Source organism: Oncorhynchus mykiss, chromosome 6, assembly GCF_057628025.1.
Source record: "Oncorhynchus mykiss isolate SJ-2025 chromosome 6, ASM5762802v1, whole genome shotgun sequence".
NCBI lineage: Eukaryota > Metazoa > Chordata > Actinopteri > Salmoniformes > Salmonidae > Oncorhynchus > Oncorhynchus mykiss.
Genome location: NC_143027.1, coordinates 82,981,434 through 82,996,222, shown reverse-complemented (window position 1 = coordinate 82,996,222; position 14,789 = coordinate 82,981,434). Strand labels below are relative to the sequence as shown.

Genomic DNA, 14,789 nt, shown 5'->3' with positions numbered 1-14,789 from the left:
GGGGTAACGTGCTGCTTCCATAGAAACAAAACTGCACAGTAGCGCGAGCTGTCCACTGAGGTATAAAAGAACGGAGCTGTCGGGCGGTGTTTGTGGGATTGCAGAAACACGCTAGCCTCCCCCCTCAAAGACATGAAACGGCTATGCATATGTGAGATCTGCAGCTGTGGGTAAGGAGGATGTATTGATTTAGTCTAGTAAAAAAAAGTATGATTACATTCATGAGATTACCAGTGTTTCCACAAGTTTGTGTGTGGATAAATTATTTCCGTGCGTTAATTTAGGATTGACTAACTAGTGAATTGACACGCGTATGCCAAGTAGTGCATGGAGTTGACATTAAATGGAAAAAATTGTATGTATTATTGACTAACATTCATTATGAATCACTATTGTAAAAACTCTATCCAATCCATTTGCCATTCCTTTCGCTACAAAACTAGAAATGCTGAAATTCTTAGAACGACCCATATGGCATTGTAAATTGTCAGAAATTGACTGTCACAAGAATGAGTATTCAGCGGCAAAATAAATAGACACTTTTGCCATTTTTCCAAGTTGTCCAATGGCTAGTCATGGAAAAAAAATATTGCCCAGGAAAATATTGTTGCACTAGTAGCACATAGCTACGATGTGCCTTTTTTGCATAGTCTAGCTACATTTGTCATTTCACCAATACAAGGACACGTGTCTGCCTTTATTTATATCTGTAGACCTACCATAACTCACAATGCTGTGTAGCTAGCTATGTCTCTATTATCACTTGCTCACAGACACTCCCTGTCATGAGTCAAGACAACGCCCTTGGTTACACAGAAACTAGTGCATTTCTTATTGCCCTGAAACGATATCAGCTATTCAAAATCCACAGCAATCATTGAAAATGTAGCCCATGATTTCTGACATTGGTATCCTATTGATTACAGTTGTCAGTTTATTCAAGTTCAGTTTTTTTTCTTCTACTCTTTATTTGACCCCCAACTAACGATGTTAACACAATACTCCAATGTAGGGTATTATCATGTTTGGTTTATTATCATGTGATTGTTGCACAATGTTTTCATACGCCTTTCAAATAGGTCAGTGAATGCAATCATGTTTTTCTGATTCTGAGTCTGACCATGGGAATGAATTATGTTACTGTGCCTGTTAAGTCACCATAGATGCAATATAAATGCATGGCTGATGCATCATATTGAGTTAAATGTCTGTTAATCTAAGATGAAATACAAGTCTGGCATTCTTTTAAAGAATTCACACCAAGCTCAGTCAGTACACATTCATTGCATTGCATAACCAGGTAGATAATTGCTCACACCCAGCCTGCTGGTTTCCATTCTGCACTTAACTAAAGGAAGAGTTAAGATGACTAGTCTGTTATTTCATGCAGAGAATGCTCTTTCTAAGTGTAGGGTGGCATGCTACGTAACTAGCCTAACTCACTGCCAGTCACCATAATTGCATTGTAAATTAATACTACACTCTATTGGTATTGTGTTCATTAGTCCACTGTTAATGCACGTCAGCACAGCTGTCAAGTTTAAGATAGAGCACGTTCAGTAAAATAAAGTTTTGAACTTTGCCCTCTGTCTAGACGCCATCGCTGCCCCCACCAACCCACAGCTCTGTATGGAAAGCCCAATGTGACATGTGTCCTGACCGAGTACACAGAGAAGTACCCCGCCTATGGAAGATACAACCCGCCCCAGAGCCTGAAACCAAAGCCTGTTAACCACGGTGACCGGGGGAGAATGGATGGAACTACTACATTCAAGTAAACGCCTTAGTCATGGATCACACCTTAATGAAACACCAATCCCTTTCAAGTACACTACTTTTGGCCAAGAATGCCACATAGGGCAGGGGACAAAAGTAGTGTACAACCAAATGTAAGGAAATAGGGTGCTATTTGAGACTGTGTCAATCTTCTGCTATTCAACCACTCTCATTTAATGCAAGTCTTTTGAGGCGCATACACACGCACGCACACACACACACACACCCCTCATGCGGTTTTGAGGGGATTTTGGAAAATGTACCTTTAAGTGGTCTCTAAAAATTGACCCGATTCCATATTCCAAAGTCAACCTATTATGTAGATATCACTAACTATATTAATTAGGAGTTATCCACAGAGGTCTCAATCCCAAATGAATGAAAAAGACTGGTTACTCTCTCGCTCTTCCTAGGACTGACTTTATTCCCTACATGGTGACTCGACGCCCGGGGAAACAGCAGGCGGAGTACAAACCCAAACCTGGAGACATAGATCTGGGGACCACCTACAAACAGGACTACAGCCTTTATGAGGTCCAACCCTTCGCCCCTTCCAGACCCAGCGAGAGGGTACGCACAACAGGGCACAAAATGGATACAGTGCCTACATACAAAGGTGAGCTATTCTGAGTTGTTTGATGAATACCAGACACATGACACATTTCTACAAGGGGTACCGCACAGTGATCCTTATTTTAGTATTATATAAGAAATATTGGCATTTAAAGTTAATACGTTGCAATTTCTATGGGATATTTTATACATCAAAATTACATCATAACAAATGCTCTCTATAAATAAACTATGATTATAACCAAAACTAACACATACAAATCTTTTAATGTTTCAACTCTTTTAATGTTTCAAGAGGATTTCCGACAGTGGGAGATGTGCAAGCGGGAGCTGAAGAAACCCGACCTGACCTACCACCCGCCAGACGCCAAGTTCGACGGCCACACCACCTTCCAGGACGACTTCCTCTCCCGAGGCCTTGCCCCCAGGGAGAGCTTCAAGCCCTCCAGTATCCCCAAAATGTCCGATACCCCCTTCGATGGGGTGACCAGTAACCAGCAGTGCTATGTGTCCCACCCTCTGGAGGCACGCTGGGTGAAGGCTCCAGAGCCCTATAAACCCAGTAGCCAGCCCCTACAAGACCTCACCACCAACCGAAGAGACTACCAGGGCCTGCCAGGACAGCTGCCCCAGAGCTATAAGCCTAACCCTGGAAAGGTAACGCTGTGTTTAATGACATCTCACTAGTCACAGACTATGTAATCGAGCACATGATTTTAGTTCTAGGTTAACCCAGATTAATATCTCACTAACTCACTCCTCTTCACTTACCTTTTCTGGCCAGTGATAACTTCAACTGGTATTTGATCATTAGTAGACAGTGGCTGATGAAATATCTCTGGGTGGTAGCCTAGCGGTTAAGAGGTTGGGCCAGTAACCGAGCTGACTAGGTGAAATCTCTTGATGTGCCCTTGAGCAAGGCACTTACAAGAGCAATTAGGGTTAAGTTGCTCTGGATAAGAGCGTCTGCTAAATGACTAAAATGTAAAAGAATCTCATTGAAGTGCAGATTCAAGATAGACGTGTAGTTTTGTTTGAATGTGTTGTTATTTTCAATATGATTATCTGGTGAGTTGATGTATGTTACTGAGGTGAAACCCAAGTCAAATGTCCATCTGAGGGTGAACAATAAACCTCTATTCCACTCTACTCTGTTCCTAGGTGACGTCTGACGTTCCCTTTCAGAGCAGCACAGAGTTTAAGGAGCGTTTCCAGCAGTGGCCTGTGTCCCTGCCTCAGCTGCACAAGAGCCTGCAGTATGTCAGCCCCACAGAGCACATGGACATGAGCACCACGTCTGGTTCAGTCTACGTCCAACACAACATCCAGCCCTTCATCTCTGCCAAGCCCTTCAATCGGCCCACCAAGTCATCAGCTCCCTTCCAGGTGGGGATGAGACGATACAGGCATTCAGAAAGTATTCAGACATCTTGACTTTTTCCACATTTTGTTACGTTACAGCCTTATTCTAAAGTGGATTAAATATTTTTTTGCCCTCAATCTCCACACAATACAGCATAACAACAAATCAAAAACATGTTTTTAGAAATTTTGGCAAATGTCAGGTTCGATGGGGAGAGTCGCTGCAAAGCTATCTTCAGGTCTCTCCATAGGTTCGATCAGGTTCGATGGGGAGAGTCGCTGCAAAGCTATCTTCAGGTCTCTCCATAGGTTCGATCAGGTTCGATGGGGAGAGTCGCTGCAAAGCTATCTTCAGGTCTCTCCATAGGTTCGATCAGGTTCAAATCCAGGCTCTGGCTGGGACACTCAAGGACATTGAGACTTGTCCCGAAGCCACTCCTGCGTTGTCTTGGCTGTGTTCTTAGGGTCTTGTCCTGTTGGAAGGTGAACCTTCATCCCAGTCTGAGGTCCTGAGTGCTCTGGAGCAGGTTTTCATCAAGGATCTCTGTACTTTGCTCCATTCATCTTGCTCTCGATCCTGACTAGTCTTCAAGGGCCTGCCACTGAAAAACATCCCCACAGCATGATGTTGCCACCACCATGCTTCACCGTAGGGATGGTGCCAGGTTTCCACCAGATGTGACGCTTGGCATGATTGGTGAAATATCATTCTGTCAGAGTCATCTGAAGATGCACCTGAGCTCAATTTCAAGTCCCCTAGCAAATGGTCTAAATATTTACAGTGCATTCAGAAAGTATTCAGACCCTTTGACTTTTTCCACATTTTGTTATATTACAGCCTTATTCTATTTAATCCATTATAAAAACAAATCCTCATGAATCTACACATGATACCTCATAATGACAAAGTGAAAAAAGGTATTTAGACATTTTTGCTAATTTATAAAAACAAGTAAAAATACAATACAGACCTTTTGCTATGAGATTCAAAATTGAGCTCAGGTGCATCCGGTTTCCATTGATCATCTTTGAGATGTTTCTACAACTTGATTGGAGTCCACCTGTGGTAAATTCAATTGATTGGACATGATTTGAAAGGCACACAGCTGTCTATATAAGGTCCCACAGTTGACAGTGCATGTCAGAGCAAAAACCAAGGCATGAGGTTGAAGGAATTGTCGGCAAAACTGCGAGACAGGATTGTGACGAGGCACAGATCTGGGGAAGGGTACCAAAAAATGTCTACAGCATTGAAGGTCCCCAAGAACACAGTGGTCTCCATCATTCTTAAATGGAAGAAGTTTGGAACCACCAAGACTCTTCCTAGAGCTGGCCGCCCTGCCAAAAGGAGCAATCGAGTCAGAAGGGGCTTTGTCAGGGAGGTGTTATGTTTTAGATTTTATTTTTACTACTACCTGTATAGATGGTCATTCTGACAGAGCTCAATAGTTCCTCTGTGGAGATGGGAGAACCTTCCAGAAGGACAACCATCTCTGCAGAACTCTACCAATCAGGCCTTTATGGTAGAGTGGACAGATTCTCTGCTGATGAAACCAAGATTTAACGCTTTGGCCTGAATGCCAAGCATCAAGTCTGGAGGAAACCTGGCACCATCCCAAGCATGGTGGTTGCAGCATCATGCTGTGGGGATGTTTTTCAGCGGCAGGGACTGGGAGACTAAACAGGATTGAGGGAAAGATGAACGGAGGAAAGTACAGAGATCCTTGATGAAAACCTGTTCCAGAGCGCTCAGGACCTCCGACTGGGGCCACGGTTCACTCCCCATCCAACCTGACAGAGCTTGAGAAGATCTGCAGAGAAGAATGGTAGAAACTCCACAGTTTATTTTATTCATTTATTTAACTAGGCAAGTCAGTTAAGAACAAATTCTTATTTACAATGACGGCCTACCGGGGAACAGTGGGTTAACTGCCTTGTTCAGGGGCAGAATGAAAGATTTTTACCTTGTCAGCTCAGGGATTCGATCCAGCAACCTTACTGGCCTAACACTCTAACCACTAGGCTACCTGCCACCCCAAATACGTGTGCCGAGCTTGTAGCGTCATACACAAGAAGACTGTAAATTCAACAACGTACTGAGTAAAGTCTGTGAATAATTACGTAAATGCAATATTTATTTATTTATATATTTTTTTTCTCCTTCTCCTTCCTTTGCCATTATGGGTATTGTGTGTAGATTGATGAGGACAAACATGTATTTAAACCATTTCTGAATAAGGCTAACGTATATAGTTTTTTTAAAGTGCCGGGGTCTGAATACTTTCCGAATGCACTGCAACTTAATATATTGCTGGGCTGATATATCGTTTAGCGGTTATGTTGTTGTACTTCTATGTATTGCCATACTGATATCGTGTCTTACTGATATGGATGTTCTGATGTAATATTATAGTTATGTTGTTCACTAAAGTGTTTGCTGTTAAATTCTTGGGAGATTATTTCAACAGCACATAAATATGATTGAATATATGTTTTATTACATTCAAAACGGTGTTCTCATTTTGTCCTGTAACCGAGTCAGTTGGGATTTTTTTGGGTACGTTTATTGTAGCATCAAAATGAACGTTCCCACCCCACTACCTCCAGGTCTGCACCACCATGAGGGATGACTACCAGCCTTGGGAGGTCAAGAGACAGGCCATGATCAAGAAGCCTGAAGAGATGCAGAGAGCCACCGGAAGGATGGACCACCTCACCACTTTCAAGGCAATTCAAGACTCTTCTGTTTCCATTGGCATGCCAGGGCAATTCTCAAATCACACCCTGCCTATAGAAAAATACTTTTGGGAGGAGCACAGGATCAGCTACATTGTACAGTGCCTTGCGAAAGTATTCGACCCCCTTGAACTTTGCGACCTTTTGCCACATTTCAGGCTTCAAACATAAAGATATAAAACTGTATTTTTTTGTGAAGAATCAACAACAAGTGGGACACAATCATGAAGTGGAACGACATTTATTGGATATTTTAAACTTTTTTAACAAATCAAAAACTGAAAAATTGGGCATGCAAAATGATTCAGCCCCTTTACTTTCAGTGCAACAAACTCTCTCCAGAAGTTCAGTGAGGATCTCTGAATGATCCAATGTTGACCTAAATGACTAATGATGATAAATACAATCCACCTGTGTGTAATCAAGTCTCCGTATAAATGTACCTGCACTGTGATAGTCTCAGAGGTCCGTTAAAAGCGCAGAGAGCATCATGAAGAACAAGGAACACACCAGGCAGGTCCGAGATACTGTTGTGAAGAAGTTTAAAGCCGGATTTGGATACAAAAATATTTCCCAAGCTTTAAACATCCCAAGGAGCACTGTGCAAGCGATAATATTGAAATGGAAGGAGTATCAGACCACTGCAAATCTACCAAGACCTGGCCGTCCCTCTAAACTTTCAGCTCATACAAGGAGAAGACTGATCAGAGATGCAGCCAAGAGGCCCATGATCACTCTGGATGAACTGCAGAGATCTACAGCTGAGGTGGGAGACTCTGTCCATAGGACAACAATCAGTCGTATATTGCACAAATCTGGCCTTTATGGGAGAGTGGCAAGAAGAAAGCCATTTATTAAAGATATCCATAAAAAAGTGTAGTTTAAAGTTTGCCACAAGCCACCTGGGAGACACACCAAACATGTGGAAGAAGGTGCTCTGGTCAGATGAAACCAAAATTGAACTTTTTGGCAACAATGAAAAACGTTATGTTTGTCGTAAAAGCAACACAGCTGAACACACCATCCCCACTGTCAAACATGGTGGTGGCAGCATCATGGTTTGGGCCTGCTTTTCTTCAGCAGGGACAGGGAAGATGGTTAAAATTGATGGGAAGATGGATGGAGCCAAATACAGGACCATTCTGGAAGAGAACCTGATGGAGTCTGCAAAAGACCTGAGACTGGGACGGAGATTTGTCTTCCAACAAGACAATGATCCAAAACATAAAGCAAAATCTACAATGGAATGGTTCAAAAATAAACATATCCAGGTGTTAGAATGGCCAAGTCAAAGTCCAGACCTGAATCCAATCGAGAATCTGTGGAAAGAACTGAAAACTGCTGTTCACAAATGCTCTCCATCCAACCTCACTGAGCTCGAGCTGTTTTGCAAGGAGGAATGGGAAAAAATGTCAGTCTCTCGATGTGCAAAACTGATAGAGACATACCCCAAGCGACTTACAGCTGTAATCGCAGCAAAAGGTGGCGCTACAAAGTATTAACTTAAGGGGGCTGAATAATTTTGCACGCCCAATTTTTCAGTTTTTGAAATGTTAAAAAAGTTTGAAATATCCAAGAAATGTCATTCCACTTCATGATTGTGTCCCACTTGTTGTTGATTCTTCACAAAAAAATACAGTTTTATATCTTTATGTTTGAAGCCTGAAATGTGGCAAAAGGTCGCAAAGTTCAAGGGGGCCGAATACTTTCGCAAGGCACTGTAGCACCTATGGAGCTGTTTTAGGGGCTAAGTGCCCTGTGGAAGGACACAACAATAGGAGATATTATAGTACCTACCATCTGAAATCACCGGCCAGTTCTCAGTACTGCCTCCTGGAGTGCACTAGTTTTGGCCAGATATGGGTGGGTTTAGGGTGTTCTTTGAGACACTGCTCAATTATCTACACATATACACCCTTAGAAAAAAGTGTTTCAAGTTTGTTCTTCGGCAGTCCCCGTAGGAGTACCCTTTTTTTGGTTCCCGGTAGAACACTTTTGGGTTACAGCCAAAAAGGGTTCTTCAAAGGGTTATCCTATGGGGGTAGCCGAATAACCCTTTTAGGTTCTAAATATCACCTTTTTTTCTAAGAGTGTAGCAGAGCCCCTGTCTCTCTTTGGCTCTAGGCCACATTCTTAGAAGCCATTATTGGAAAAGCTATTCTATTTGATTGTATTCTCTTATCCAGGCCCATTTTACACCCCATGAACTGCAGCCCAATGTGAGCTTCAAGCCAGCTCACGCCCCCTTGAGGGCTGATGCCCCATTGGAGAGCGGCACCATGTACAGCACAGAGTTCACCCCCAAGAGGTAACACACACACACACAGTTACCCAGCAGAGATGCACACACGCGCTGAGCATTTCGCTGCACTGTTTATACCTGCTGTAAACTGTGTACGTGATGAGTAACATTTGATTTTGATTTGACACACAAAGTCAACCTACAAGCATTTAGTCTGGAGTCCCCTGGAATCAGCCGGTACATCCCAGGAGGGACATCAAACGAAAGTGAAGCTGTTTTACTACCTGATTGAAATGAATGACTGATGTAAACCTGAATCACTTTTATAACCTCAACCTTAATAAGTGCTGGTGTTGTGAATTTGTGGATGATTATGATGTGCTGAACTTGCAGCAAGATTATTTTCCACGAGCGAACAATAAAGGTATTGCATTTCCTGGTATTTTATCGTATATCATTCAGGTAATGGTATGATTTTGTGTTGTAGGATCAGCATTTGTCCAGCTAGCTACGACTCCCTGCCGGGCTTCGTGTTTGAGGACAGCGACGACAGGGGACACAGGTTCTACAGGAAGTTGCCATCTAAGGACATGAACAAGATGGCTGCCGGCATGGCGGTGGCTGTGGTGTCATAACGTTTGACCATGATATTTGGTGACCAATGCTTTTAATCTTAAAAAGAGCGTGTGAAGGCAAAACTACTTTTGTTTGGTCTGTTATGTTTTCATTTTATTTTCCTACTACCTGTATAGTAAGTATCAATGATGTGATAATCAAATGGAACCAACAATTATGAACAAGTCACAAACAGGCCATTATAAAATAAACTTCCCTGTATTCTGGTTGATGCTTTCCATTGAATAGTTGGCTAATTTTTGTTTTACAAATTTGCGAATCATTACAGCACTTCATTTCTTAATGAAATATCCTTGTGTCCATGTGCCAAATTCTGCATCAAGTCACCAGTCACACATTTATTGAAATTCTAACAATGCAGAACTTTCAGGGTTATTTTCATGGTTGAAAGTGCATAAGACATACCGGAAACTTCATTATGATTTTGCAGTGTGATTTCATTTGAAGGAGGCTTTTTTTTTAAAACTAGAGTTTAGAAAAATAGTGGCCTCTTTATAATGCACATTGTTGTAAAAAAGTTTCATAATCTGTCAGTGTGATTTCATGAGTCTTATGGTCTCCCTCTGTGTGTGTTTATAATGAGTATTACCAAACAAAATATCAGGTGATCAAACTGTCTTTATTATCTTAGTATGTTGTCTTTCTAGAGCATTTCAACGTTTTGTTCCATAAACATCTTCATGATGTTCCTTCAGTCCAGTTAGGATTCTACAAACGGTATCCATGTCAACACCCAATGTTATGGTAACGTAATCGATATGTTGTCCTAAATATCAGTAGCATTGATTATTGTCAGTGTGCATTTGTTTGAGTGAGTGGCACTTGATAATGTATCTGCAAAACACATGACATGTCTCTACAAATCCTTGGTGATTGTAGGTAAATGCATGAGAATAAAACCAGAAGGTAAAGGTATTAAACACCTGTGATCCAACAACAGCAAGTGCTTATTAATATACTGTATGGTTTCTATCCAGTCTTTTTAAACAGGCGTTAAGACAACTAAATAAGGTAAGAAAATAAAGTCCCACAAAAAATCTACATACTCTCAATGTACAATATTGCACTTAAAACACAGTATTTACAAGACATTTTACAATGCAGCACATTGGTTGGATAACCAAAACAATACTAAAAAGAAACAGACCCCATTATTCAAACAGAGAAATATGACAGTCATGTTTTCTCTCGGGGCCCATCCTAAATGCCACCGTATTCCCTACATAGTGCACTACTTTTGACCAGTACTGCAGTATGTAGGGCAGTGGTGGTGGGCGGGGCCCGGAACATCATTATAGAAATTTGTACAATGCAAATGGACCACAAGCAAGCAGAAAAATAGATTGAATTGGAAAATAACAATAAGTTCATACCTTGATTACATTGAGACACAATCACACATGTCTCTCTTGTTATTAGTGGGAATAGATTTTGTCCCGCCGTCCACCTGTTTCCGACCCCTGATGTAGGGAATATGATTGGGTGCCATTGGGAACACAACCCACACCTCTCTCGGTCACTGCAGGGTCTATTTATTCCAAACAGTGATCATTTCTGCTGACAATTATTATCTCACATAATACATACTACTGTATGCACTGTGATCATTTCTGCTGACAATTATTATCTCACATAATACATACTACTGTATGCACTGTGATCATTTCTGCTGACAATTATTATCTCACATAATACATACTACTGTATGCACTGTGATCATTTCTGCTGACAATTATTATCTCACATAATACATACTACTGTATGCACTGTGATCATTTCTGCTGACAATTATTATCTCACATAATACATACTACTGTATGCACTGTACTCTGATGAATATGTTTCAAATGTATGTACACATTGAATGTTAACTGTTATGGCAAATATGCCATATCCAATAAATCATGTTGAAACTGCTTTTCCTCCTACTGTCTGTCTAGTAGGTTCTAATGCAAATGATTTGGTTTGGATGGTTGTTTTCTCATGTCAATGACGTTCCACTACAATCTGACATCCCTTTGCCTTCACACATGTTAATGGTCTTATAGGAGTCTGCATCACACATCCACTTCCTACTGTATACTGTATGTACATGTACAGTCAGTGGTGTAAAGTACTTCAGTAAAAATACTTTGAAGTACTACTTAAGTCGTTTTTTTCTGTGTATCTGTACTTTACATGTACTTCACAACATTCCTGAAGAAAATAATGTACTTTTTACTCCATACCATTTCCTTGACATCTAAAAGTACTTGTTACATTTTGAATGCTTAGCGGGACAGGAAAATGTTACAACACACGCACTTATCAAGACAACATCCCTGGTCATCCCTACTGTCTCTGGTTTGGCAGACTCACTAAACACAAATGCGTAGTTTGTAAATTATGTCTGAGTGTGTTTTTAAATAAAAAAATAAAAAAATGGTGTCGTCTGGTTTGCTTAATATAAGGAACTTGAAATGATTTATACTTTTACTTTTGATACCTACGTACATTTAAAACCAAATACTTTTATACTTTTACTCAAGTAGTATTTTACTGGATGACTTTCCCTTTTACTTGAGTCATTTTCTATTAAGGTATCTTTACTTTTATTCAAGTATGACAATTCGGTACTTTCCCCACCACTGTGTACAGTATATTCATACATTCATACATGCACTTGCTATAAATTAAAAAATAAACACAGGACACCCATAAACCACTGCTTCTATTGGTGTTTTGTTGCTAGAGTATTCTTTCTTTCTGTCCGTCCATTCAGTGCACATTACCGTGGAAAACAATGACAAGGCCATTTAAAGACTGCTCTCTCCTTCAGGAATGGGTTAACAGCACACACTTTACACACACCTTTGCACTCACTTGTTACATGTGTCATTGGAAAAATATCTAGTATTGGTAAAGTGTTACATTTCTAAGGCCATAGGTCCAGATTTGAGGCTTGCATCAAATTACATTGGTTGGGCCACCTGAAAGATTCCTTCACTCCATATCTGTGCACGCTTGTCTCCACCAAAGTGTCTCCGGCAAAAATCCCCTAGGTATCTTTCTCAGTCTAATCAAGCCATTGGGGCATCATTATTGGGAGGAAAATCCATTTAGGTTGTGATGAAAAAGTGAGAAAGATTTCCTCAATGTTGTGGTGGTAGTGTCTTTAAAGCAGACTCCAAACAGTCTCAGACCAGTCTACCATGTTACATGGTCCCTCCCTCCCTCAATCCAAGCCTCCATCCTTCCTTCAATCTATCCCTCCATCCATCCCTCCATCCATCCATCCCTCCCTCCCTCAATCCAAGCCTCCATCCTTCCTTCAATCTATCCCTCCATCCATCCCTCCATCCATCCATCCCTCCCTCCCTCAATCCAAGCCTCCATCCTTCCTTCAATCTATCCCTCCATCCATCCATCCCTCCCTCCCTCAATCCAAGCCTCTATCCAGCCCTCCCTCAATCTATCCCTCCCCCAGCCGCCCCTCAATCTATCCCTCCCCCCATCTATCCCTCCCCCCATCCCTCCCTCCCTCCCTCCCTCAATCTAATCCTCCATCCATCCCTCCCTTGATCTATCCCTCCATACATTCATCCCTCCCTCCCTCAATCCAAGCCTCTATCCAGCCCTCCCTCAATCTATCCCTCCCCCAGCCGCCCCTCAATCTATCCCTCCCCCATCTATCCCTCCCTCCCTCCCTCCCTCCCTCCCTCCCTCAATCTAATCCTCCATCCATCCCTCCCTCAATCTATCCCTCTATCCATCCATCCCTCCCTTGATATATCCCTCCATACATTCATCCCTCCCTCCCTCAATCCAAGCCTCCATCCATCCCTCCCTCAATCCATCAATCCATCCCTGCCTCAATCTATCCCTCCATACATCTATCCCTTCCTCAATCTATACCTCCCTCCCTTCCCCAATCTATCCCTCTATCCATCCATCCATCCATCCCTCCCTTCCCCAATATATCCCTCTATCCATCCATCCATCCCTCCCTCCCTCAGTCCATCCATCCATCCATCCATCCCTCCCTCCCTCCCTCCCTCCCTCCCTCCCTCCCTCCCTCCCTCCCTCCCTCCCTCCCTCCCTCCATCCATCCATCCATCCATCCATCCATCCATCCATGGCTTCCAAGAGTTATGTTGTCCACACTCTGTCTCAAAGCTCAGGGGTTTCCTCTAGGTACAGATCTAGGATCAGCTTCCCCTCCCCATTCCCAGCCTTAACCACTAGTGGAGGAAATTAAAAACTAACCCAAGACCAGCATCTAGGGGCAACTTCCTCCTAGAACACTAGGTGGAGCCATCCTCCTGTAAACAGGACTCACAACACCTCTGCTTGTACATGTCGATGGGGCAAAGCTTTAACCTCTTCACCACAGCACAGTAGTGGGTGGTGTCTTTACATTCACCTACACAGAGACACAGAGACACAGAGACAACATACATTGTGTTAAATGCTGAAACTCGACATTTTGGCATAAAATGACATCCATTCTCCCCACAGAAGAACATGTCCCAAATGGCACCCTATTTCCTTTATAGTGCACTACTTTGACCAGGGCTCTTATAGGACTCTGGTAAACAGTAATACAGGAATAGAATGCCACTTGGAACGCATGCCACATTTCCATTAAAGAGTGGCAGAAAGCTAAGGAGTATGGCTTAACGTCAAATTCGGGCTAAAATTCAACTGTCCATGTAGATTTGGGTCTGGACTGTTAAAAAGCCGTTTAGCAGTTTAAAAAGAGGGTTTGTGTGATTTTACTTGTGCAAAGTCATCGTTTTTGTAATAGGTGTTTTTTGAGTCAAACTTATGCCAAGCCACTCCAATGACATATTCCCCAGCTTCAGAAGTCAGAGGAAAGGCAGTGAGGGTAATATGGTAACGTGGTAAAAACACTACACACTCACTTCCACAGGTGGTGGCGTTACAGTGCTGCCAGGTGGCTGGGCGTCTGTGCCAGGTGCAGTGTTGGTCTGCCAGGGTTCTGCCACTCCTGTGGTGGGCACAGTCCACCCTGCGAGACTGAAACCCGCTGCCACAGGCTGCCGTGCACGCTCGCCACGGCCCCACGCGCCAGTGCACGTCACACAGCTCCGACGAACAGTTACGCACTGAGACGGGCCTGAGGGAGACAAAGAGAGATAGAGGGAAGGATTTGATTTTATTAGAATCCCCTTTAGCTGGAGCCAATGGAGACAGAGAGTCTTACTGGAATCTGTTGCTTTATTAGTTTAAAAAAAACAACTAGGTTTTCTGTTCACTTGCGCTATATAAGATGGAAGGGAGTTCCGTAAACTCATGGTTCTGTATAATACTGTATATAAGATGGAAGGGAGTTCCGTAAACTCATGGTTCTGTATAATACTGTATATAAGATGGAAGGGAGTTCTGTAAACTCATGGTTCTGTATAATACTGTATATAAGATGGAAGGGAGTTCCGTAAACTCATGGTTCTGTATAATACTG

General features: G+C 42.4%; 2 protein-coding genes across 2 annotated transcripts in view; one reads left to right on the top strand and one right to left on the bottom strand.

Annotated features, from left to right (window-relative positions):
• Window positions 1-10: 10 nt before the first annotated feature.
• Window positions 11-9,530, top strand: LOC110512367 (stabilizer of axonemal microtubules 2-like). Its single transcript, XM_090239135.1, has 8 exons — window positions 11-170; window positions 1,595-1,774; window positions 2,190-2,392; window positions 2,645-3,006; window positions 3,511-3,735; window positions 6,319-6,438; window positions 8,634-8,755; window positions 9,177-9,530. Exons 1-8 carry the CDS (start codon window positions 133-135, stop codon window positions 9,322-9,324), a joined length of 1,398 nt encoding a protein of 465 aa, XP_090095261.1. The 5' UTR covers window positions 11-132; the 3' UTR covers window positions 9,325-9,530.
• A 3,938-nt stretch (window positions 9,531-13,468) lies between these two features.
• Window positions 13,469-14,789, bottom strand: part of LOC110506865 (ADAMTS-like protein 3) — a 224,875-nt gene continuing 223,554 nt past the window's right edge. Inside the window, exons 32-33 of the mRNA XM_090239130.1 lie at window positions 14,230-14,444; window positions 13,469-13,727 (exon numbers count right to left, since the gene is read on the bottom strand). Coding sequence (XP_090095256.1) covers window positions 13,609-13,727; window positions 14,230-14,444 — 334 coding nt within the window. The 3' untranslated portion in view covers window positions 13,469-13,608. The remainder of the gene's footprint in view (window positions 13,728-14,229; window positions 14,445-14,789) is intronic.

Excerpts from the sequence above, each read along its gene's own strand:
- LOC110512367 (XM_090239135.1), top strand. The coding sequence starts at position 133 with ATGAAACGGCTATGCATATGTGAGATCTGCAGCTGTGG. Across the intron at positions 171-1,594 it reads TGTGAGATCTGCAGCTGTGG|ACGCCATCGCTGCCCCCACC; the intron begins GTAAGGAGGATG and ends CCCTCTGTCTAG. Across the intron at positions 2,393-2,644 it reads TACAGTGCCTACATACAAAG|AGGATTTCCGACAGTGGGAG; the intron begins GTGAGCTATTCT and ends TAATGTTTCAAG.